The sequence below is a fragment of the Athene cunicularia genome (assembly GCF_003259725.1).
Source record: "Athene cunicularia isolate RWA chromosome 2 unlocalized genomic scaffold, athCun1 chr2_part1, whole genome shotgun sequence".
In the NCBI taxonomy this organism is placed as follows: Eukaryota; Metazoa; Chordata; class Aves; order Strigiformes; family Strigidae; genus Athene; species Athene cunicularia.
Window position 1 is genome coordinate 53,929,739 of NW_020799095.1, and position 26,208 is coordinate 53,955,946.

The window sequence follows — 26,208 nt, forward strand, 5'->3', positions numbered from 1 at the left end:
AGAGGGAGGGAGGGAGGGATGGATTAGTATGGATGCAAAACTTTATTGACAACTTCTGAGGAAGTTGAGATAGCAAAAACAAAAGAGAAAATGATAACTCAGAAGACTATTTCATCTCACAAACATGCCGATTATCATGTATGACAAAATTAATGTCAGAGAAAATATTTTGACTTGGCTTAATTTGTTTTTTGTCTGGGATACAAATGTGTACAGCTGAATGAGATTAGATGAAGACGCAGCAGTCGAGATCTACTCTTGCTTGGTAGTGTTTTGCAGAATATGTATTCCCTTAAGAATGCTTTATGTTTGGGTCTATTTTTTGTAGGCTGGAATGATCACATAATAGATTCCTAAGATATGTGTCTGTAAGAAGAAACCTGAGCTTTTTCTTTGGAAAACATGAAAATTGCAAGCTATTTCATTAAAATAAATGGAAAGAAATGGAAGTTTGTCCAGCAAATTGGTGTAATTTAGAGAATTTGTCCCATATTATGCATATAAACTGGGGTGTAGGTTTTTTTGTTTTTTTTTTTTTTTTTTTTAAATGAGCAGCTGTAGACAGCGTGAATAACTTGAAATTATTTTAGGAAACAGCATTTGCAACAAGTGAATTTAAGGGCAGAGAAAAGCTGTGTTGATCAACTGATGTAAACAGTTTCTTTGAAATTGCTGGAAGTTTTCATTCTAATAGTTGTAAGGATCATTCACTTAGTAATTCACTGAATACAGCTCTGCAAGTTTTTGGTATGTAAAGTATGCATTGTGGGAAAATGTAATGCATTTGTTTCAATAAGTTCATGATTATGCATTTAAGTATAGTCCTGTGAACACAAATGAGTGATTCTTAGCAAAAATGGAAAATGAATAAAACAATTAACTCTGTTGCCATAGTTGACTTGGTGTTATCTGACTTGGTTATAGATACATAGTGTCTATGATAGTGATGATGTACACAATTCTAAGATATGGTTTATTTCTGCAGTTCCAAAGCCTCTGTACTACCTCCCATTGTGGGCTCTCGAAAGTCTAAGGGCAGTGTGAGTATCAAATGCCATATTAAAGTTTGTTTCTAATTTTACTTAATTCCTGCGAATGGAAAGTCCCTGTCCTTTGGGTTTTAATTAAATCTAAACAGAAAAAAATCCACAGCCGCCTGGTGTTGTGCTTATTAAAGCTTGATGAATCTGTAGCTATTTGCAGTGTCAATTAGATGAAATTTGAGAAAATATTATTGCAATAATGACTGCTTTATTTTTTATAAAACCTTCCATAGCAAAGATCAACTGCTGCCTTGAGGTCTTTCCCAGAAACCTTGTCATCTATCTTTGTGTATTTGATTATTTATTTATTCAAATTGTACACCTAAAGGAAAAACAGAACCTTTTACAAAATGTCTTGCAGAAAATGGTGTTTCTTTATGCTGTGTCTGAATAAGGCCCTAAACCTGTTTCCCATCTCATGGTTTTGCCCTAGCTAACCATTAAATACAGACCTTGAGCCTCCACTGCTTCATATCCTGTATAGCTTTTTCTTGTGTACAAAATGATTTAAAAGAGTGCCAAATCAGAATATAAGTATCTGTCATAATTGTGATAGTTGATCATGTCCATTCACTGTTCACAAAACAAAAAAAACCCTGAAGCCACTAAACAACGAAAAGCAATAAAATACACAAGTCTCCATTCCATTCTGTTGAAATTTAGTAGAAGATAAAACCTCAGTATAGAACATATTTTCAAGTGGTGTTTGTTTTTAAAATGTGAGCTTTGCAGTTCTAGCATTTGTAAAAATAACTCATTTACAGTTTCAACTTATCACCTCTTCTACTACTACTTAACAACATGTACAGAAAATTATTTGATATTCACTTTTATTCCATCGGGATTGTAACACACACTGATAACAAGTGTCAAAACTTAAGGAGGCAGAAATATGTACTACTGCTCTTAAATATCTAATGCAACACTAACTGGTATAAGTCATGCAGTTGTTTGCTTTAATTTGAATCTACACTTTTTTACTATTATTGCTTGGCAGTAACAGTCTCCTGTTTGAATTAGAAGAGACTGAAATATTGCTGTGCTCTCATTTCTTTTTACAGAGAAAGGATAAGTGGTAGATTTGATGGTATTGGTAAATAAATGGTAGATTAGATGGTAAAAACTAGATGTATTTAAGTAAGATATCTTAAACAGAAGAATGACATAAAAATGTAATAATGTATGCAGAATTTTTAAAGAGATGTGGGATTTTGTTCAGGACTTATTTTTGTGAAAGATTTTAATTTTATATAGTATTACCTTTTAACTTCAGCAGTGAGGTGAAAAGAATTGTTCATGATCACTGCAGAATGAAAGGCCTTTCTGGTGGGCAAGTTCTAAAATGGCATGCATTGTTCATGCAGCTACACTAAGCAAAAGTGTGAAGTAGAATATATTAATCTTTGGTGATTCAGCTAAGTCTGTGATAAGGTGAACTGTGATAAATTCCAGTTATTGATAAGGTTTTCTGCCCTGTCTGCTTGAGTGTTTTGTTGTTACATGTAATGGTTTTACACAGCTGGATTAGGAAGAAACTACAAGTGCTGTTAGACTGGGTAAAGTAGGGGACTGACAGCCTCTAACGAGTGACAGCAATGAAGGTGTTCAGTTGGTAAAGTCTTTACACAACCTAGAACGATATAAGCAGCACCTTAAAGATCTGCTATATACAGTTCAGGTTTTTATGATGTTGATTATGAACAGATTTAGACTGAAGAAAATGTATATAAATAATAAAATCTCTGGATAGTACACCCAGGATCATACATACATCAGAGCTGTAAAAATAAGGACCAGGTTTCTGGTTCTGTTTCTAGATACATCACAGAGTGAGCAGAGGAACTGTCTGATGTCCCTGGAGGTGATTCAGAGGTGATGTGTGGGCAGACCCTTTTCTTAGTGTCCTCCTGGCAGTCAGTGTTACTGACACATGAAGACTGTCATCCTCTTACAGCTGCTCTTGACCTTAGATTAATGTCCATATCTCATTTACACAGGCAATAATTTATTCACAAGGTATATCTGTTACATCTTATGACTTTCCACACATATGCATAGATGAGATACAGATACGTATCATATGTGTGCATAGAGATTCACCTAGCCATTCTTTTCATCATATAGAGCATTATTTCTTTATAATAAATGAGTTATTTTGTTCTGGGAGTTGTTGAGCAGCATTTAATCAGTCAGATTATATAGTAAATTGATGAGATAGTTAGTTTTCTGGATAGTTTAAGATATCACTTAACTGTATTGATTGTAAATTAATATGCTTCTTTTAACAACTAATACCAATCCTTAGTATTAAAAGGTTGAAGTAATATTGAAATAAAAAAATAAACTGTAATTTTTATTATTGATAAACTGTAAATTAATAAAAAATAAAATAATTTTTTTAACCCTGTAATTTTTATCATTGATCCACTTCTTTTCAGGGAAATGATCGGCAATCTAAATCTACTGTTGGATCCAGTGACACAGGAGAAAACAGTTCCTCACCTCAGCTTCTGAAAAGGAAAGACAAAAAAAGCCAGAATCCAGAGGATTCTGTGTCTAGACGGCACTTTTCTAACAACTCTACAAAAATAAAACAGACAATAAGAGTAACAGCTTCCACAGCAGTCCTTCAAGATAATGGTCAGTACTGAGATAAACACTCATGTAGCTTTTGATCTTCAGTTAAAAAGTGAAATAGTGAAATAATATGCTTGTGTAGTTCTTGAATTGTCCGTTTACTCTGGCTAACTGAATTTACAAAAGTTCTTTCTGCTTAGGAAATGTACCTATGCATAACTGCTACATTCCTGGCTTTATTTACATACCACAGGAGGCTGTATATGATTTTTAGTATACCTTGGAAGTTAAACTAATATGGTCCTATTTTATATTTTTGATAAAAGCATGATAGAAAACATATTTTGAACATTTTCCCACTGTTTTTCCCTGAAAAAAAGTGAAGAAAAGGAGCTGGTCTGCTCAAAGGATACCTTGCTGTCCCTGAGGATCCCTGGCTAGCTGCCTGGTTCTGTATAACAAAATGACTAGACCTTGGGGGAATAACACAAACACAAACTCCAGTTAGCTGATAGCTGCTGAGACTAATCATAAAGCAGAGCTGCTGGAGGCACCTTCAGAATTTCTCCCCTACTGTGCTGTGGCAGCAATTTAGAAATTTAGTTGTAAACATCCTCTCTGAGGATGTTTTTCTATCTTATGGTAGATAGATACTCCCTCTCACCCTCCACATCCTCACTCTCCAGGAGACTGTCCCCCCACTACAGGTATTGCTGCTATGGCTATTTTTCCTCATGAGTAATAGTTCCAGAAGTCATTAATACAGGCCAATTAATATCTGCCAGAAGAAATAAATTATACTTTTCATAGCATTTGACATTTCTTCTCAGTGCTAAGTGTTAATAATTAAGTGTGCAGTAACAAATTGTGATCTAAAACTTCAGTGTATGTCATCCAACAGCATAGTTTTGTATCTCTGTCTAGAATCATGAGCCGTAAATTTACTTTGAGTCAGGATCAGGTTTGTAAATTTGAGTTTTAAAAGATCAATGAAATAGAATATTTTGTAATACAATTATCTTTTCAAGAGTTAGCTTGTTGAATTTCAGGTTTATTTTAGTGTTGATTCAAATACAATTCTATCCTTTTTCTGGTAATTGAACATAATTTTAGACAACTCTGTTTTGGTCAAGTTTTTTTTCTTACTGAAGAACATTATATTATAATGAAAGTGACTGGAAACATTTGTCCTTTATAACTCATGAAATGACTGAATATATTATTCTTCTTGAAATCATCATGGTGCATCCCCACTTTTTACAGACTGGTGCATGCTAAAAGCATGAGGGAGAGACTACCAGAGCTGACCTCTCAGAAGGGCCCTTGCATACTTGGCTTACCATTTTTGAAGGCTCAGAATAATGTAAGATGCAAAAAATGCAGGGAAAGGCTTTTACATTTAGGTGGTTGTCCATCCTGGATATCTTAAATTGTTGATATGTATGGTTTGTTGTTTTTGTTTTTGAAACAGATGCATTGACTTCTGTTGGGAAATGCTAGTACAGAATTCTTTATACAGAGCTCAAAATCCACATGTTCTGTTTTATTCTCCTGTTAGAAGTACTGCGCTGCTCTGCACCCATACTTATGACTAGAAAGATCTCAGTCAGACCTTTTAAGAACAGCCAAGCCATATAACTTTTTCTGATAGGTATAGTGCCATTATAATGATTTTTTTATATGCTATTTTTTCTGGCCTGAGAATTTTTGTAAGTAAAGTTTCTACAGATGTTTCCTGGAAGCAAATGGACCCCTCTTGCCAAGGTGAGACAAATTTGTTCTTTGCTTTTGTCAGCCTTACATCAGGTTATTGGAGGTTTCCAATTGCTTTCTTTAATTTCCCAGTGGAGGGGAGAGTACTAGAAGAAGCAATAGTTTCTTTGTCCTTTCAGCAGGCAGTGACTAAGAGACAAATCTTACTTTGGTAGATAGCAGACAAATACAGGGAGATACTTCTCCATATTTAGCATTATTGCTGCTCCACCTGCTGACAGAAATGGTTGGAAATCCACTAAGTTTACTGAAGGAATGATTGCTTGTATCTGACTTAAGCTTTTCCATGCTTTGTGAGTCTTGAGTAACTAGGAAAAGCTGTTCAAGGCAGCCAATTCTCTGGTTTGAGCTAAAGGGAGAAGCTCTCTTCTTTCTGTGCTCTTCTATTTATCCTCCATGTGTGAAGCAGTTTGATGTGTGTGCTATTCTGCAAGTCTAGATAGACCTAGCTGGTCATACAGCCAGGTGCTGGGGGAGATGAAGTCTCTAGGTTAAATTCAGACAACAGTATGGAATGAGAAATCCAGAGCTGTGTAATCCCTGCTCTCAGTGGATCTCTGTTCAGAAAGAGATACATACTAAGCCAGTGAGAACTGTCGTCTTCTGCCAAGCACAAAAAGAAAACCATCTCGTGTTACTGTAGGCCAACCACAGTGCCAAAGGCAGACTTGTGAGCATCTACAGATTTATCTTTCCCAAATTAAATTCCCTAGTATTTGTTCAGCCAGATCAAGTGGAAAACATTCCAGGAAGAGGTTGCCTTAAGCTTTGTATCACAAGGCTTTAAATTGATTTTTCAGCACTGCTTATATTTTGAGAAGAGGTGCATCCTTATTATGACTTTCTTCTAGTTCAGCTTAAATGTCGGTTTTCTTTCCTTTAGTCATTTTGGCTAGAAATTTGTAAGGAAATGCTTCACATTCCTTAAAATCCACAGAGATTTTTTTTGAGGGGGGTTTAGATTTTTTTCCCCTCTCTGGAAGAGGTACAGCTGTGCTTGCTGAAGTGGTTTTTGTCATAATAGACAAGCACTATATCTGAACCACGTTCTGAAATAGGTGTGTTTCATTATAAAGAGGGTAATTCAGCCTCTGTACGTAGTTTATTTTCTGTGTTGTGTGAGGTCTAACAGACTGGTAGAGGTACCCAACTTTTTGACCAGAGCTGATGCTGTTGGCAAAACATCTGAGGTTTCTTTTGACCCACTGAGTCAAGTGCCATGTGTCACCATTTAAAGAGAAGCAAAAATGTCCTTCTGGAAGCATCTGAGGTACAGTGTTGGAAAGGAGGTGGAGCAGGACTATGAAAGAGTGCTAATAGCTGTTTCTGCTTCTACTGCAGGAAGCAGGCAAGGCATTCATATCAAATTATATGTTTCTTCATAATCACTCTGTTAACCCATCTTAACCTGAAGACTCCACACTGCTTGCAGTTTCTTTTTGTTTTGTTCTGAAGCATGATAAATTGGGTAACTTAAACAATATAGTGTCAAAATCCCAAAATTCACAATGTTTAATCCAGTGATGACTGTATACCAGAAATTATTAATGTGCTATTGTTGTGAATGTGGCACAAAATATAGGAAATTATTTCATGCTAAAATAATTAATGTTCCAGAAAAAAAATAATGTATTTCATCATTAAAATTAAGTACTAAAATTCACCTATAAGATTGTTAGTGGTACCTAACACCACTCAATTACTTTGAAATTGAGTGCTTCAATGTACTTAGTATACATTTCCCTAGGAGGTAATAATGCCTTTCAGAGAGATAGGAAATGTCTAGATTTATAGCTACAATTGTTTAAATTTACCCTTATCTTTGAGAATCTCTGGAGATGGCATTTAGTTTCTAAAATATTTTTTAAAGTTATTAGTGTAATGGTAGTTTTACAGCTGGAACTATTCTTGAGCAATATACTAATAGTAGGTTGTGTGTTACTCAGATAATAACTTCGGTATGTTTTTTGCATGCAGACAGATATTTTATTTGTTTTCTATTGAATCCTACAAATGTAAAAGAGGAGTTAACACACCATGCCATGTTTGGTAACTGAAGTCTGTCAGTATATGTTCCTTTTCTGTTCTTTCCCATGTAAATGAACAGCAGGCTTCTCTCTGGAGACTCAAAAGCACTAGGAAATAAACATCTCCACGTGAGATGTGAAATCTTAAATTGCTCTTGCACTTTTTTGCCCATATTTGTCTGCTTCTGAGAGACTGGCACTTGCAGGAAAAATCTGGGGAAGGAGGACAACTTGAAAAATCAGAGCAAAGATCTGTTCACTCAGGTCTGACCCTTTGTGGGAGATTCACTGTAGGCAGAACTTAGGTAGCTTGTAGTGAAGTAGTTGAAAGAAAATATGCTATACTGATCCTAAAGGGCCATCTTCTACACAGTTGTCTCCTGAGCATTTTTTCTGGTCACAGCTCAAGATGAAGTGACATAAAGCACAGGCCAGGCAGGCTGTAGGAGCTGTGAGCTGAGTGTGGAGTGCTGCAGTTTAGTATCCTTCTGCCCAGGCAGCCCTCTGTGTCAAAGACTGCCCTTACAGAAAGCCAGTTGGACTGTAAAAATAGAGGGTTACAGAGGTCAGCATTACACCATATTTCTTGTCCTTTATTATCTGAAGGGACTGAACTGCTGTTTGATTTGTGATGATGTTAAACTTACTGCCAAAGGTATATTATTTTGTGACTTGATACCCTGTTTTGCTATCAAGTTTGTTTCTTTATTTCTCATTAGGTGAATATTTTTCACCCGTGAGATTATCTGTTGAGTTAAATATAGCACAGGAGCTTAAGTATTTTCACCAAATTATCTATCTGCAGGTGGGAAGTGGAAGTTCTTAGCTGGTTGATGTACATTTTGGAACAGAGGTAGATGGCGGAGTAGTCCCCTTCAGAACCTTTCCCTAGAGACCCTCATGAGTCAAATCAGCTTTATAAGCCCACTGACTACAACTCATGTGTTGAAGTAAGCAAAGTCTGGAACATTCTGCCCTCATCAGCATGGCATTGTTTTTATGGTACATCATAGGGGAGTCACCTTGCTCAATTTTGACTTGTTCAGCCCCTTCTCTACCAGAAAAAAAGCTCCCAGTGATGGAGGAAGTCTCGCTACAATGTTTACTTGCTAATGAAAGAAGCAAATTAGTTTGCCTCTTTCAAGCAGACCATATTGTGACTGACCTCTCTGCCTGCTTCTTTTGACATCCTAAGGTGATCTTTAGCATACCAGTGAAGCAGGAAAGAAAAAATATTAGAAATTGAAAATATTTTCATATGCAGATGACCTAATGTATCTGTATCCTACAGCTTGTTGTTCATGGCTCAGAAGGCTGCTTGGGTTTAATCTGCCTGTCCATCGGAGTATATCTGAATGTACTTGCCACTTTCTTGAAATAAGAACAGAAAGTGTGAGGACCATCATTTGCAGTGTTCTTTGGAAAACATGTGTTCTGGTATGTCATCTGGGGCACCAGATTCACCAGGTGGCCTGTCTGGTGTTATTTCCAACTTTCTGTATGTCAAGCAACAGTGTTGTCATTGTTCTTGTCTAAGTGTTCCCAAACATAGCTGCTACTGAAGTTGGATTTCAGCCCACTGTTGTAAACTTCATTTCTGCACTTTGCAGAAATCAGTATTCTGAGCGGGTGGGTCTCCAAGCAAATCTGTACTCTAAGCCCACTTCTTGTACCTGTGTCCTGCAGTGGTCATGGTACGGCTGCAGGGAAAGCTTTCTCACCCAAGCCAGAATGTCTTTGACAACCTTTGTTCTGATTAACTCCATGGTGAACTCCTACTAGAGAAGATGTTCTGCAGGAGAAGTTCCCAACTCCATTTCTACCTGTCTTTTTTTATCCCTAGGAGACATCTTGTAGGGAGTCACTGCTGATCTGCTATGCTTTCCATACTGTTGAGGTGGTACTGATGCGCCAGAGGCAGAGGCTTCCTTCTTGCTGATGACTGAGCCAGCTGACTTTCAGCAGCTTTCTAGTTTGTACTGTAGACTGCTGTGTCACTTTCATACCTGTGTCATTGCTGATCACTCATCTGTGAAGCTGACACTGTTAATATTGTATGTATCCACTTTTGATCTGTCTTTTTAAAAGAAAATTTATAGTGAATAATCTTTTTTGTAGCCTTTCAGATTCTCTTGGTATTGTAGGTTTCAGTAAGCATTAGGGGAGCAATAAGCAGAGAGCATCTAACTTCTTTCTAAGGAAATAAATCTGTTTCTGAGGAAATAGTTATTTGTTTTTTCTCATTGTTAGAATTGTATGTAAAGTGCTGAATAAAAGGGTGCTCAGCAAAATTTACTGATGAAGAACTCATTGTATATTCATAGTTTGTAAAGAAAGTTGAAGTTTCTATGTGGAAAGCTAAGTGACCATCTAGGTGATGCGATATTGAGTTAATGTTGGTAAAGCAAAAGCAATGCGAATGGTAGGTAAATGGTGAACTGAAATACTTTACAGGGTGCTACTTTAGCGATAAATACTTGGAAAAACATTGATTAAACCAGTTTTGTGAAAATCTCTTCTGACGCTACAGCAGAGGTCATTAAAGAGTCAGTAAGATGTTGCAATAGGTAGAGATAAAGAATAGTGCATATCCCATGGTATATAAAATCAATACTTTCAGCTTATCTGTGATTCTTGGAAATTGCATCTCAGAAAGGGTGTTGTAGACTTAGAAAACCTCATGTAAAGAAAAAAAAATGGTTAGGGATATGAAAAAATACACTTGAAACAAAAGAACCTGGGATTTTTTATTGTATCAGAAGGGAAGTCTTTTTATTTAAAAATACTATGTTGGATGAGAATAATACCCAGCATTATGATAGATATTTCTAACTGTGGATGTGATGTAAAAATTCACATATCAAGTTCTAAACCAGGTGCTAATTAGAAAGAGTATTTCAAATCAAAGCATAAACTGGCCATCATCTGGCTACTGTTGGGTTTTGTTTTCTTTTTTTTTGTTTGTTGGGTTTTTTTTCTCTCCTAAAGCATCCTGTGTCAAACATAGGGTACTGATGTGGATGAACCACAGATCTCATCTGGTATAAGAGTTTCTATGGCGCTACATTCCATTTCTTAGAAAATCAGACCTTTCTTTTGAATAGTCATCAGTGGAGGCTTAAAACTGGCTAAAAACATATAGTTGTTAGAGCATACATTTTTATTTTTGCATGTACAGTGTGACAGTTTGCACATGGCAAGATGAGAATGAATTGTCTTTTCTTCCTTTCCCCTCCATCCTTCTAGGTCTGTGAAATGAGGCTTTTAGTGTCTGACATAGAATAACTTTCTGTTTCCATATGAATGCAGTGATAGTCTGGTTTCCCACAGAAAGATTTTCTTAATGCCTTTTGAGATCTTTGATGTTGTTTTATCCTTACAGTAGCTGATAAGTATCCTTATGAAGGATAAAATCATAGGAAACTACTTTAAGGAAATCTGGCAATAAATTAGAATGACTGACATTAAGTGTACCATGCATTTAGTAATGAAGGACGCTGGTAAATCAATCTTTTTAAGGCAGAGTAGAGATGTGAAGTAGAAAATACTCTTTTTCATACCCTCTTGATTTGTTTCAGGTCAAGTAAATAGTGTTAGTCTATAATTTTTGCTGCTAGAGTCTTAATATTCTGCTGGCTGAATATATTAATGAGTATCGGTTTTATAAATGTTGGTTAATCTGGGCACAAACGTGGATGTATTTATGTCATAAGATAAGACACATCCTTCTAAATTTCAAAACAATTTGTGTCAATTTCTTCTGCAAGTGTATCTAAAGAGGTGGATGATACTGTGATATAAGTCAGTGCATTAAGATCTCTATTCCTCTGTTTGTCTCACTTTATTTGACTTGAGTTTTGAATTAATCCTTGAGTCCCACAGCATGGCTTTCTTCTGTTAACTCATGGCTCAGATAAAGGTTTTGTAACTATCGTCGGGTCTGAATTTTATGATCTCGGTGGTGAAGGGTGCTCTGTATGAAAGGTTCTTGAAGAAGAGGTGTGGAATTCTGCAGAAGATGGCATGGAGTCTGAAGTCAAGATGAACCACTGTCAAAACAGCCAAATTTCAGAATGAGCTGAAGTATGTATTCATCTATTTGTCTTCACCAACTCGCACTAACATGCATGCTTAACCTTTTTAAGCATACAGTCTAGGGTTTTTTTCTTTTACCAAGACTCTGGCACCTGCTTGCTTAAAAGTAAAAACATATGTTCCTGAAGAGACCAAATCCATCAGTCACATACTTACTTGTGTATTTAAGCTCACTCATGTGCTTAAATTTAAGCATGGACATGTGGATTTGGAAGCTCAAGGCTCTACATATATCTACTCTGAAGAAGGAGCTATTATCCTAAACCTAAAATATATGTCACCACACAAATCATTGGGAAAACATAGGATTTTGTTCATTGCTGTTATTTAATATTTAATGGCAGTTTTCACACACATGGTGTTTTCAGTATCATCTTTAAACAATGTGGATAAAACAGTTCATATTTCATATGACACAATTTATAGTCTCTGTTGGAAGACTAGAGATAAAAGCTAATGATAAAACCTCAGAGAATTATGTAATTCCAAACTATAGGAATTATTAGTGGCTAATACTTACTTCACAGTGATATATCTGAACCAAAAAATTATTTAGCATACATGTGATCATATCAGTATATCTGCATGACTATATTAGGTGAAAGAATCTAATAATGTCAGTGATATTAATAAAACAAATTTAAAAAATAATATATAAGCCAAGCCATATAAAAGCCTCTGATCTCTGCAGTGGTTGAGTGTAAACATATGCCCATTGCAGCTTTGTGTTTGTTCTCTTCTTCATTTACCAAGTAACAGTGTTGTTAAGGATGCTTCTGTCCATTGTAAACTGTGCAGTTTAAAATATGAACTATAAACCAGCTCAAAAGAAACTGCTGTGGAAATATTTTAATATCCTGTGCTTTTATTAGGCTGGTATGAGTGTTCCATTAGTTCAGTAGGAAGCTTATTGCATTTATTTTTTTCTTGTGATGGAAATATTTTTAAAGGACTTTTGGTTAAAACACTGGCATTTAAATAGTTCCTAGCTAACGTTTGAAGACTCTCAGGCTGAATCAGACTTAATGGAGAGGATCAGATTAGTCCAGAGCCAGGATCCTGCTTTTTGGAGAAAGAAGAAAAGCATATAATGTGCATTAGTACTTAGCAGTACTTCTAGCATACTTCTATAATTAAAGTAAGGAACATAACCCAGCTCGTATAAGTCAATTTTGCTCCTTAGCAGGACTATCAGTATTCTCTGAGTGCAGCAACACTAAGCTGCAGTGTCACAAGTTTGTGACAAATGCCTTTCATACCTGCAGTTTTCTCAGTTCCTGGTACTGTTATGGAAGAAAGCTTTGTGTCCATGAAACTTGGTTTCTGTTTGTTTTAATTCATCCTGTGGCACCCATGATAGCTGGTGAGCTTACCCTAACAACTCTTCAACTGCTATCAGTCTGGCCTCTCTTCACACTCTCCACCTCCTTTGCTTTGCTTCCTTCCTCTTTCCCCTTCCCTATTCTTCCCCACCTTTCACTGTTCTTCCCCCTGCTCTTTACACTACTTTCTTTTCCAGTTACTCTTGAGGCTTTTCCTTTGGTCCACGTGGCACTTCATTCATTTTATCTGACTTCATCTGTTTTCTTTTCATGCCATTTTTTGGTCTTTCCTCAAGTAATCCTTTCTGCCTGGCACTGATTCATCAGGATCTAGAGGTCTGAATTCAACTCCTGTTTCTGTCTTAGTCTTCCTGTTAAACTTTGGGCAATTGCTTGAGCCTAGATTCAGTCTGCAGTCAGTGAAGCATCTACATGGAGAGAATGTGTGTAACAGGACTCAGTTCAACCCTCCTAAGGTGTTCCCACTTCCCTGAAACTTCCTCCATGTGGCTAAAGGGTATGTCAAAGAGCAGCAGTGGAAACACTTGCTTTGCCAAGGCTCTGGTGATGTTGCTGCATAGGGTCAGAGATAGTGAATGGGAAGCTCTCCTAGCTTCCTTCTCCACCTGGTTATCACAAGCCTTTTCCTTTAATCAGCTTGGAAGCAGAGAGGACATACCATTCCTGTGTACTAGTTTGAAAACAAACTAGTGGGAGACACCAATTCAGAATAACAATTTAATAGGGAAATAAAAAGAGGGAAAAAAAATATAAAGGCAGATAACACTGGGTTAAACTGACAGAGTCAGGATACAACCTGACACCCTGTTAATCAGGGTGGTGGCTGCAGTCCCCCTGAAGTGGTGATCCTGTAGAAAGAAGGTCTGCTTTTCCTCAGAAAGTCCAGTGGTGGCTAAATAGCTCCTGTCCTCTGGAAAATCCAGTGAAAAGGGAGGGTCTCTGGTATTCAGAATCTCAGAATTATATCCAGGCTGGAATGCTTGGTTCCTCCCTCTGGGTGGAGCATCTCACAATGGGATAATGAGTCATGAGGCCAAATGTTGATTAGGTTTATTAACAGAAGATGTTCCAGCGGGAGTTATCTCGGAGTTATGCTGCATGGCATTGATGGGCTATTAACAGAAAGATAGTCTGGGGGGAGGAGGCAAGGGAACACTGCCCCACCTGATTTCAACAGCTCATGAGGATGGTGATAGAATACACTGCAACCCAGGACATCCTGTTTGACTGTTTTTCTCCTTTTGTACTCAGTCATGTGTAGCTTTGCAACAGGTGGTGACAGGTGCTGTGATTTTGAAGAGTAGGCTTGTGAAGAGGCTGCATCACCTGTATAAGTCATCTCTATGAAGTAACTTCATAGCATGAAAAGTTTTCTTTAGTTTTTATTCAAGTCATAATTCATAGCTTTGTCGTTTTCTTGTGGAGTGCTTTATAGCTCCAAGTTATTATGTGAGTGTGAAATAAAACTTTTGTTTTCTAATACAAAGTTATTATTTTGAACTTATCTGTTAAATATATGTCCTGATGTTCTTTAAAAAGTTCTTGTGTGGTTGATTTATGGGCTGTGGCTTTTAAAAGCAAAAGTAGTTTGTGCTCAATTGCAGAGTACTTTATACTAAAATATTAGAACCATGACAAGAACTCAACAGAGCAAGGAATATTGTGGTTTTGCATTTTAAGTATTCATTACAAGTTAATGTGAATGCTGAGCTAAAATTGTGGAACAAGAATCTTTAATTCAGTCAAAAGGAAGGAAAACCAACAGGCAAACTCTGGACAAATTTTGTTAAGAATTAAAGAACCATTGTTTAATTTTTAACAAAAAAAACCCCTTAATTGAAGTTAATGTTTAAAGATACTGAGCCTCTGGGTTTTAGAATACAGATAAGTGACCATGGCTTTTACTGGCACCCAGTCATGCTGTGTGCATAGTTGTACTTACCCTGTCCTTATATGCTTTATTTACAAGCATGCTGGGGACCCACTGTACTCCCCTTTGGGTATGAAAGGAGCTTATACTGCTGGGACACTATGTTAGGATCCAGAGGGCAGGGGAAGGATACATGCCCTTTTCTAAGGGTACTGTTTTTCTTCACCTCTTGTTTACAGTAATTCTTCCTATAGCCAAAACCTGCATTAACATCCAGTCCAACTAGAAAGGGCAGAATATAGGCTGTTGTTCTGTGTATTAGTTCAAGCTCTTTCCCCTTCTCCTAACATGTATGCTTTTAGTGCTCTGAAATGTTTCCCTGTCAATAGGATCTCTCCTTTACTCTGTCCTGGTTTGTCACCTTGTGAGATGGACTCCTGCAGCAGTTGTGTGACTCGTGGGACTGAAGTGGATGATGAAAGTGCCTTAAAAGCTCGTAATGGGGGTGGTTTATTCTTTATCAAGGCACTTCTGTTTCACCTGGAGATGAATGTATGAAATGCAGTTTCCCTCTTAGGCAGGCAAGAGTTGATTAGCTGTAATATTTCATCTAGATTCAGTTAGTGGAAAGGAGCATTGAAGCTTTCTCCCCAGCTTGCTTGTGCCTTTGAAGACTGCTTCAAACAGATGTTTGAGGCACAGAAACTGAGAGGGAAGTGTGCAGTTGGTGCTTTCATTCTCTTCCTACCTTTGCCCACAAATGCCAAGCTGTAAGCTCTGTCCTTGTGGGGTAAAGAGGAAAATTAAGAGTAGGCATGAGCACACCAAATTTATCAGCACATCCATTGTCTGTCTGCATTTCTGGTTGTTAGCCAAAGTGCTGCCCAGGCTAATAGCATTCAAACTCTACACAGTAAAAACTAAAAGATGTTCATTTGCAAAGACTCCAGCTGTATTGTACTTGGCCTCACCTTTGCCTTGCCCATTAAGAGGGCGTGAACAGAAATTCAGAAAAGGCTGTTTAGAGACATTGTTTCAGTGTTTCCCCATGGCAACAAGAAAGATGCAGTAAATCCTAAAGGTTTCTTGACTGTAGTACACTTTCAAATCCCAGTTGCTGCTGGAAACTTGTTGAGTGCAAGATGCATCTTGCCTACCTCCCACTGTATGAGGGTTAGAGGATTAATTCAAGCTGGGCTTCTAGGCTCCAGCCATCAAGGAGAGACAGATGTGTCTGGAGATGCCCATTCTGTCCGTTGGCAGTGAAATTAGAAATCTTAGACCAAATGCTGATGTATTGGATGTATCATGTATGTAATTCCTGCCTTGAATTATGATATTTCTTATTTTGAAATGGAGATGTATTTTTGATTGAGAGCTAGAAGACCACTCCAGGAACACAGCGATAATGATTGCTCCCAAGTACCATTTTGATCAGTATAGCTCTGCTGTCTACTCTGAAGGCTCATTGCAGTTCTTCAGCTGTCTTTGCAGGTTTATTAAAAAAAATTCCTTCAAATTCAAAGGCATTGGATTGGGTAAGGGAAGCACTTATCACCATTTTACAATTTTTATTTTATTTTTGTCCTGATGGATGGTGAAAAAGACTCTTGACATTTTAGTTGGCTGCATTTGGCTGTCACTGATGTGGGATTAATTTATTTTAATCTGAAACCAATAAATTGCACAGTGACTTTACACATGCATATTTTGGCGTATCTGGAAATAGATAAAAAGAAAATACTCATAGTAGAAAATGCATTCCATATTCTTTGCTGTCCTTTTTCCTGCCAATTTAGCATTTATGTGGAATATTCTCTCTTTTGAATTCCAGACCATTTGAAAGTGATTGTTTCCTGGGATTTAGCATTTGAAGAATTATGCTCCTAGTGTATTTGAAGCTTAACCTAATCTTCCAACAGAGTTTAGTTGGGCTAGCTGTGTATTTACTCTGAATATTGTTTTTAATACACTGAGAATTTCAGCAGCATGCCATTCATATTACAGCTGATCCATGTCATAATCCTCTCAAATCAAGATGATGAAAGTATTTCTTAGTGTTGAAAGCTCTTTGTGCAAGATTTAAATTCACCACTTCTTAGAGCAAATCCAGTAGACTGTGAGCTGCTGCTTTGGTTTTTGTAACCTACAAGGCATACTATTAATGTTATGATTAGACTCTAATTGCACTGGTAGAAATTTAAATAATATTGAATATATTATATGTAACAGTAATTGCAAATAGAAATGTGAAGTTTAAAAAGTAGACCAGTGCAGCCAGTTCAGCAGAATTTGGGTTTATGAAAATTACACTGAAGGCACATTTAATTATTAGCGTCTTGGTTTAAGGTTTAAAAAAACCCCAAACCAAACTTCACCTACTTATTTTTTTGTTTACACTACATTCTGTAAAGAGTATACTGTCAGAAGTTGAACAGGAAAATATCAAATTCAGAAGCATAGTAGAAAATTCTTGTAAGGGAACCCTTACTTTAAAGCCTATTCCATTCAAATACAGTAGTTTAATTGTGGTTGGATGGCTCGCAAAGTAACTCCCCACCCAAACAATAAAATAAGTTCTAGAGATAATAGAATGTGAAGTTTGATTTTTCCTTGTGATCTGGAAAAGCACTATATTGGAGACAGGCTGAGCCACTCCACAGTGTTTTAGATGCAGTTTTGAGTATTATGAGGTTTTAAAAGGGAGCAATCATTTCAATTTCCTGCTTTTGCTTTTGGCTAAAAAAAGGAAGAAAAAAAGCCAACCCTTAAATAAAAGGAAAGCTTCACAGACAGGTATGGCAGCCAGTCCTGCTATTATGCTCTGAATTTCTTTCAATAAAATTATGAACTTGACAAAGAATATAGACCTGGACTGCTGAATATCAGATGTGCATTGTGAGCTAAAACTGTTGTCCATGTTTTTCCGTTGACAACTTTTAGGATTAAAAATCTCTCTGTGGTTAAAACATAGACTATATCACTGTATTGTCAGAGCACGCAAAAACTGTGCTGAAGAAAGAGTGATCATCTTGTTTCTGATTTACAGAGATTTTGCAGGACCTGTAGGTTTATTCCTCACATAATAAAAGATAAAATGACAATCTATATCAAGAAATGAGAACTCTTGTTGCTGTCAGGGTGTATTGTTATAGTGCTGAATCTTTGTAGCAGAATATACTGACGCAAATGGGTAAGTAAGATGATAGTAGACCTTGCAAGCGTCTTTCTTTGAGCACATGGTGAGTTTCTTTGGGTTTACTTTTAGTAAAATGAATACATTGCAAAACATTAAATGGACAAATAGTACTTGGCAGCAGGAAAGTCATGTTGTGTACCTTGCTGCAGGATGGAGTTGATTGAGAGCCGGCTGAACAGGAGCCAGCAGTGTGCCCAGGGGGCCAAGAAGGCCAATGGCATCCTGGCTTGTGTCAGCAATAGCGTGGCCAGCAGGGACAGGGAAGGGATCTTACCCCTGTACTTGGCGCTGATGAGGCCACACCTCAACTCCTGTTCAGTTTTGGGCCCCTCACTACAAAAAGGACATAGAGTTACTCGAACACGTCCAGAGAAGGGCTACAAAGCTGGTCAAGGGTCTGGAACACATATCCTATGAGGAGCAGCTGAGGGAACTGGTGTTGTTTAGTCTGGAGAAGATGAGGCTGAGGGGAGACCTTATCACCCTCTACAACTATCTGAAAGGAAGCTTCAGAGAGCTGGGGATGAGTCTCTTTAACCAAGTAACAAGCAATAGGACAAGAGGGAATGGCCTCAAGTTGCACCAGGGAAGGTTTAGACTAGATATTAGGAAGCATTTCTTTCCAGAAGGGGTTGTTAGGCGTTGGAATGGGCTGCCCAGGGAGGTGGTGGAGTCCCCATCCATGGAGGTGTTTAAGAGTAAAGTTGACATAGCGCTGGCTGTAGTTGGGAACTGTTAATGTTATGTCAGTGGTTGGACTGGATGATCTTCAAGGTCTTTTCCAACCTAGATGATTCTGTGATTCTGTGTGAGTGTAGGTGTGCTGATGCTCAGTTTGGAATGACTGGACCAGGACAGACATTTCAGGGCTTTTGCATTTGCTTTGTTACAGTTTAGCCCTTAAGACCCAGCTGTACCCAAGAGAAGGCTGAGTTTTGGAATAGGCATGGAATTAAAACAGATGTGGCTGAACGGGAGCTACTTTATTTATTTCAAAAAGTAAATGATCTTAATGATCTGTATTTAAATAAAGGAATAAATTAGATGCTTAGAAAGATGGAGAATAAATGAGGTAAATGACCAAAGCAGAGAGAAGGAAAAAAAAACCCTTTTATTATGACACACAGCCCTTTCTTTTTGTAGCTGTTTATGTATAAAGATGACAGAGTTATTGCAGCTGGCTAAGGCAGATTTTCCTTTGCTCCATCATTGCCACATTTCCTATCAGTAATGGATACCACTGCATACAAGGTCAACCTCTAGACGCACCTTTTGCACTTTCTGTTGAGGTAGTCAGATGTCAGCAATCCATAATTGTGTGAAATCTTATTAGAAATCAGTATTTTCTGAAGAGAGGAACTAATGCTTAGAAGCTTGAGGCTGCAATAGTACCAGGTGAAGAAAAATACATATTTCTTTAATATTCTCAAGAGTTTCATTTGTATATTTCTGCCAGTTTCTTCTTAATTCCATTACTTTTTGATTACAGAAGTCACAGCCACACACACACATGCAAACTATCTTCAAAGCAGTGTTTTTTTGTTGGAAATGGGCCTTGTACAATGGTGATACTTTGAAATTAAAAAAAAAAAAAAACAAACCACAAAACAAAAACAAAGAAAAGAACATTATCTTGTAGACAGGCATAAACGGACATATCCTCCCTATTCCTCATAGCAATCTATTCAATTTAATGAGCCACAGATTTTTTTTATATTTTGTTTTTAATTTGACTTAACGTTTTTATGAGGCAGCTTCTGTGGTAAGTCACATTAATTTTTTTTTTTTATAGTCACATTAACTTCCTTGCTTACATACAGAGTTTGCAGTTAGTAAATGCCTCTGACTTCCATAAAATATTCAAGGCAGGCTTTTATTACAATGATTTTTTTTTTTTATCCCTACTGCTAAACTTCAATCAGTTTAAAATTTGAAATGCATTAATGACTGTATAGTGTTGTAATATAATGTGCTACAATAAATGTTTTACAGTTAATGCTGGTTAGGAAAGGAGCTTATATAAGAGCCATTAATTGCTACGCTTAATTATGTAAAATACATAGATTTCTTATGAGTTAGTTCAATGTATAAACTCAACTACTGCTTAATAAAGTCATATAGCTTTCTTGATTTTCAAAGTGTACAAAAGGATTCCAGCTGAAATACTGAATGGCATCAGGCAGAAAATGACCTTTGCACTTTCGCCGAGGTTTGCTCAGTTATACATGCACCAATTCATTGCTTCTTTCTGTACATACTGAATTGAGTGACTGCACAATTCACTGAACATCTGTGTATTGAGACAACTGGTAACGTGTCAGGTGAAATGTTGTTAATCAAAATGTTTTGGACATTTATAAATTTGCTGTTGGTGATAATTAATCTGTTCTGTACCTGTGAGGAGACCAGCCAGAAGTATAAAATAGATAGAAAATTTCCCTGAATGGTCAGGGGACTCCCTTTCATGTAATTGAATTCTCAGGGGCTGCAAAGCCAGCATAGCCGACATGGATAAGGGGACAGAACAGATTAAGTAACTCTGAAGATGAAGATCTGTGGCTATTAAGTGCCATTATGCAAGAAGCATAATTTATAGAAGTCTTAACATTGTAAATTGTATTGGTTTTATTTGTCCATTTGCAACAAAGTCATAGAGCTGAAAACACTGTAGAAATACAATACCGGCTTTTCTCATCTTTGTTGAAACCAGCTGAGGACCGAGCCATTTACTTTAAGAAATAGACCTTGGCCAAGTACAAAATCAGAAACTCCACACCCTATTTATCAGTCAATATCCTTTCTAAGGTTCTGATCCAAACCTGGCCACTTTGCTTTTCTCCAGCCCATGGACTCAGGATCTGATTTCCAAAGAGCTAAGCCTTCTGAGAACATCTGCCTTCATGTAATTTCACTACCTTTTTCTGCTGAAAATGTTTTCTTGTTCTTAATATTTGTGTGGCTTCATTGCTGCTAGCTGTAGAGATTGGCCATAAAATAGGTGCCAGTGTTTCAACAGCTGTGTCATTTGACTTTGTTTAGAGCAGGTTGAGTTGGTTCACCGCTTTTTTGAGACACCTAGCTACCTCTCTTCAGCAGAGCTGTTATCAGGCTCCACGTGTTCCATTTCCTTGTAACCCTCACAAGGCTTTGGGGAATTCAGAGCTTGAAGCAGTCTGGATCCTCTTGACATTTTGTCAGTCTTTGTGGAATTACAGAGAAGAGGTGAGAGTATAACTCAAAGAAGCTTCATAGGAAAGCACTTGTTGCAGTTTTCATTCATACCCTCAGCCTGAAGCCAAAAATGCTGTAAGAATTTTTTCCCCAAACTGTAGAGCCACTATCCACAGTCTTACTAAATATTGTTTGTTTTAGGAATAAATAAGAATAATAAATCAAGAAGAAATACTTGCCTGACAACAATGAGCATTTTTTTCATTGTTGCTGCATTTTGCTGCACCTCTGCACAAACAAATATATGTGGGAACATCTGAACATAGAAATCCAATTGCAGATAGGTACTAGTAAAACAACATTCCTCTTCTCAGGTTTTCCTGAATGAAGATTCCTTTAAGAAGCTTAAATTGGCATGGGTACCTGATGGCTTGTCTTTCCTCCTCTCTCTTTCAAGCTTCTACTATTCCACTGCACATAACCCATTTTTCTGCCTTTCTGCCAGTGTGCTGGACTCCATTTCTTCCCTTGTTTTTTCACCTGTGTTTCCTCATCTTTCTGTTTGCTCTTGTACAGTTCCTTGTTCCACACATTCATTCTAACATTACTGTGCCCTCATCATCTCCCTTTGTGTCCATATCCTCCAGCCTCTGCTTATCCTCTCTCTTTAGTTGGCTGCTCCTCTTGAATGCTTCTTTTCTTGTGATCTGTTCTTTGCCCTTCTGTGGGTTCTTCCTTCCCCTTCTTGCCTGAATTACTGAACATGACTCTACTTTAAAATAATCAGAAATAACAGATGTTTGTTTGAGTTACCTCACTTCTTTCTGTATAGGGTATAAAAAAGTGGTGATTTTTAGCTCAAGACAGTCTATTTTAACACAGTGACTGCAAACCCCCCAAAATTCAAGTCTCTTCTGGTTGTCTGGACAGCATGGAAAACTGTCCTCACAGAAGATGAGGAGACTCTCGATAATATTTTACTTGGTCTGTTGACAGAAGCAGCACTTACTGTAGCAGGAAGAAATGAGAACCCAGCTGAAATAAGTCCTCTGATTTATACTTGTCAGCAAAGCTGTAGGGAGACATTTTGGAGCTCAAAGTACCCTTGAGTCCTTTTCTGCCATCATATTCTCAACTTGGAGCAAATGGGTTGAGTATGCCACAGCTTGACTGTAGGCTTATACCTGCCTACCTTTCTTATCCCCTTTTAGAGCATTTCTGCCCCAGTGTTGCCATGACCCTGACTGTACCCAATTCTCAATTAGTTTGAGGCACATAAAGTCAGAACTAGCTCTTGTATAAGGAGCATGTGTAATCTACAATATTTTATGAACCATTTGGGGAAGGCATGAATGTTCCATCTAATGGAAGTGCTGGGAATTCTCTTTTCAGTAAGATACACTACTTATTTCTAACTTCGATAGAGATTGTAATATAAACCCATAGCAATATAGAATGAAGACTTGCAAAAATGTTTTTTTGTGTAATTTATAGCATTTTCTAAAATGTCTTCTTGTTTTTTCCTCCCTTAGAGACGTGTGTAGAAACTGAATAATGATTCAGAGACAGAGATGTGAAATATTGCATCAATAAGATTTTTTTTTAGTACTCTTTTTTCCTAAACTGAAAAACATTTCTGAAATATTACTTATGAAATATAAGGCAAAATTACCCAGCCTAGCACATTTGCTTGGTGAGTAACTCACAGCACTGGTAATAGTGATTAATATGGTGTGCAAACTCTTACTGACAAGATCTTGACGCAGAATCACATAAACAAGTAATATGTTGGCCTTTCACTCATCTGCACTTCTCCGGATATTTAAAAATTCACATGCAAAAAGTGTAAACACTTCTGGCTGAAGTAAAGTAGCAACACTAATAATGTTTACATTTTAAGCTAATTTCTTAATGCTTCATTTAATCGTTATTTTTTTGTAAATTATTTTACAATTTTTATATTTCTTTTCACTTTTGGTACCGAAAGACAAACGTACATGTTGTAATGTAAGACTAATTTCATTCCTTGCCATTTTCTTTGGAATTTTTTATTTGTTCAAGTGTTACAACTTCCCCATTTTTCAGCTAGTGTCATTTTTTTCTTCACCTGTTTTGGCACATTTCAGATCTGTGTTTTTCTTCCTTCTCTGACTATTAATGGTACATGTGTTTTGGACATTTATCTTCCATACTCTCATGTTTGTGCAGAGGTAGATAATTAATTTCCCTTTTATTGTCAGTTTTCTTATTTCCTTAAATAATTTTTTCTTTTCCTTTTCTGATAACAAATCTTTTCTGCCATCCTTTCAGAAACCAACTAATGATCTTCTGTGTTGTATGCATTTGAAATATGCTATTCTTTAACTAGTTGTTTTTTCCAAAGAACATACCTGTTCTGAAAATGGGATAACTTCCCATTTGGTCTGAAAACACTGTCTTTGAAGGTTTGTGATTCTGTGGTTGCTATTCTTTCCCATTGCAGCCTGCCATCTAGTTTTGGCATCTTCCATTCTGTGGAAGAGCAGGAATGCTATTTCACTTCAGAATGCTTTCTGTGCAAGTCAAGGAATAGTGGTATCCTTGAGAGATGCTGGAAGGTTGTGCAGAGCTATTTTCAACCAATCTAGCTGACCAGCTTTCTGGTCAGACACCTGTTAGACAGCACTTGAAGGAAATCCCATGGGGATTTCAGTTTTTGCTTATTGAAATCCCTCTGTTACTAGCTTTTGGGGGTATACTGTTTCAAATGGGAAAGTTCGTTGCATGACCTGGGTAGAAACTTATTGTCCTCCTCCCTTGCCCTTACTCCCTCCTGGTTTAATGGTTAAGGTTTTTGACCATACTGCGTGTCTGTTTTCTTGTGCTGGGTTATTCAGCATCGCTTTGAGGTGATCTACTCTTCTAAGCAGAGGTGCTTTAAATTGAGAATCTTCAACTCCTGAAATTAATTTTGTGGATTTGACCTCCAGAGCCAACACATGTTCATCTCGCTTGTACTTCTTTTGCCCTGCTGAGGAAAAACCTGCTGAGAACTACCTCTGCACCAAAATCCTTTTACCTCTAGAGGCCAGACAATCCTCATTTTGGTTGAAAGGCTTGGGGATCTTGAAGACAAAGGTGTTATTACAGAGTCTTAAATGGAATGATGATGATATTAAATGCAGTTCTCTTAGACAGTGATTTAACTTTTCATAGTTTGGTGAGCCAAGGAATCTAAGGCAAGGTTCTTAATGGAAGGCCTTGAATTAAGAGAGTCATCACAGTGGCTTTCAAAGATCACATTACATTTTCCTCTCAGAATATTGTGGTGTTCTATATCTCAATCAAATGTCTATGATGAGAGGCAACCATGATAATATCAGGTAAGAGAAACAGAACCTTGTGTCCCTTAGAAAACTCAAAAAAATGGTAAATGTGATTATTTGGAAAGGTGCAAGTAGTACCCATTCAACTGTATTTTGTTGCTTCTCTCAACCACTCCATGTTTTTATTGTTGAATTTGTCAAAAACCCCCTGTCTTGGCAAAGGGGATCTGTAATGAGATATGTACATGTAGATTGTCCAAGATTTACCATACTGCCAGCAAATATTGGATGTCCTTATTTGGTTTCAATGGAACATACTACAATAGACCTATTATATTTAATAATCTACATTAAAAAGGTAATTAAGACAAGAAAATTATTATTTCCATGCCAAATATGAAGATATAACCTATTTCAAGATGTGTGTGAGATGTTTAGGGTAAGAATCCAACCAATGATGCTAAGAACCTTGTGGTATTTCCAACACCAGTAATTTCAGTGGCCAAGTACTATATATCTTTGGTAGGGTGAGGAGGTTCCAGTGGGACTGATGCTCAGGTACTCAAACTGCTATGTCCATGAGAAAAATCCATGAGTCCATGAGACTGCATCTCCTAAGGTGCAGTCAGCAGTACCACTTCGGAATATCACTGTGATGTTCCATAGACTTCCCCATTTCTTCCTCTTCATTTCAAACTGTGAGAATGGCTTTCATCTCTCTGTGATCTGGTCAGTGGTGTGTCACTAGACATCTAAGGCCATCTGTATGAGCTGGCACCTCCCGTTCAGTTAGCTATTTGTAGTTGTATGGTACGCCTCAGAATTTTGTTAGCAGGGTAAGCTCTTTCCTTGCCTCTCACAGTGATGAGAAAGTAACTGGAAAACTAACCTCCAGAGTAGTCAATCCTGACTTTTTATGCAAGTGGACTCCAGATTTCTCAAAGGCTTGGATTTTTATCAATTATTTTTCCTCTTTCTCAATGTTTCTGTGAATAGTTCAGTGCTACACTAGGTCTGTTTATTTAACAGTGTCCAGCAATGTAGATCAGTTTTGCATGGTCAGTTGATATTACCAAGTTCACATCCTTTTGTGAAGAGTTAAGAGGCAGTCTAAACCAGCACAAATATTTTTTCCTCTTTCTTATTCTGGTTACTTATATTGGATATGAACACATTAGCATAGGATCATCTGTCTTTCCTTGATAGATGGAGACAAAAAGGGAGAAGATTTTGAGTATCCTGTGCTTTTAATTTCTGTACTGTTTTCAGTTTGGAGGGAAGGGAGATGAATATGTGTCACTTGGAAATTTTTTTCTGTATGTATCTGTCTTTACTTTCCTAGTTAGATGATACTGAAAGACCTGTATTAGAAACTTTGAAGACCCCTAGTTTTTACTTATACTTGGGGTAAAAAATACTCAAACTAAATGGTGTAAAACCTTTGCAAAATTGAATATCACTGTAACCATTAACCTTGTTAGCCAGGAGCATGTGCTTTTTTAATGTGGATGTGGAGTTTCAGCTATAATTCTACTTGCACATGCCCAGGAGTGGGGAGTAGTTTCAATCCCGACTGTTTCTATTACTCTTTTACTTCTGTCCTGATTCACCATGTTTATCGGTGATTCAGAACCTGAGATTTTTGTTAGATGTGTGTTATAATGTTAATTACTAGAGGGTACTATCATTGACTATAGAAATAGAAGTAATTTGTTGTTGTAATGTATTAAGTTCAGATTCATCTGATCTTTGACAGAAGTGAAGTAACTTCAGATCCGAGGCTTTGTTCAGTCTCTGTTCTGTCT

The 26,208-nt window shown here is 37.2% G+C and overlaps 1 protein-coding gene across 3 annotated transcripts in view; it reads left to right on the plus strand.

The window, feature by feature from the left end:
* DCDC2 (doublecortin domain containing 2) overlaps window positions 1-26,208 on the plus strand; it is a 72,889-nt gene that overhangs the window by 28,831 nt on the left and 17,850 nt on the right. For 2 of the 3 annotated variants that reach the window (XM_026843488.1, XM_026843490.1), the window contains 4 exons: window positions 986-1,040; window positions 3,482-3,687; window positions 13,425-13,429; window positions 19,750-19,755. In XM_026843488.1, coding sequence (XP_026699289.1) covers window positions 986-1,040; window positions 3,482-3,687; window positions 13,425-13,429; window positions 19,750-19,755 — 272 coding nt within the window. The remainder of the gene's footprint in view (window positions 1-985; window positions 1,041-3,481; window positions 3,688-13,424; window positions 13,430-19,749; window positions 19,756-26,208) is intronic. The other variant, XM_026843489.1, reaches the window with a different exon arrangement.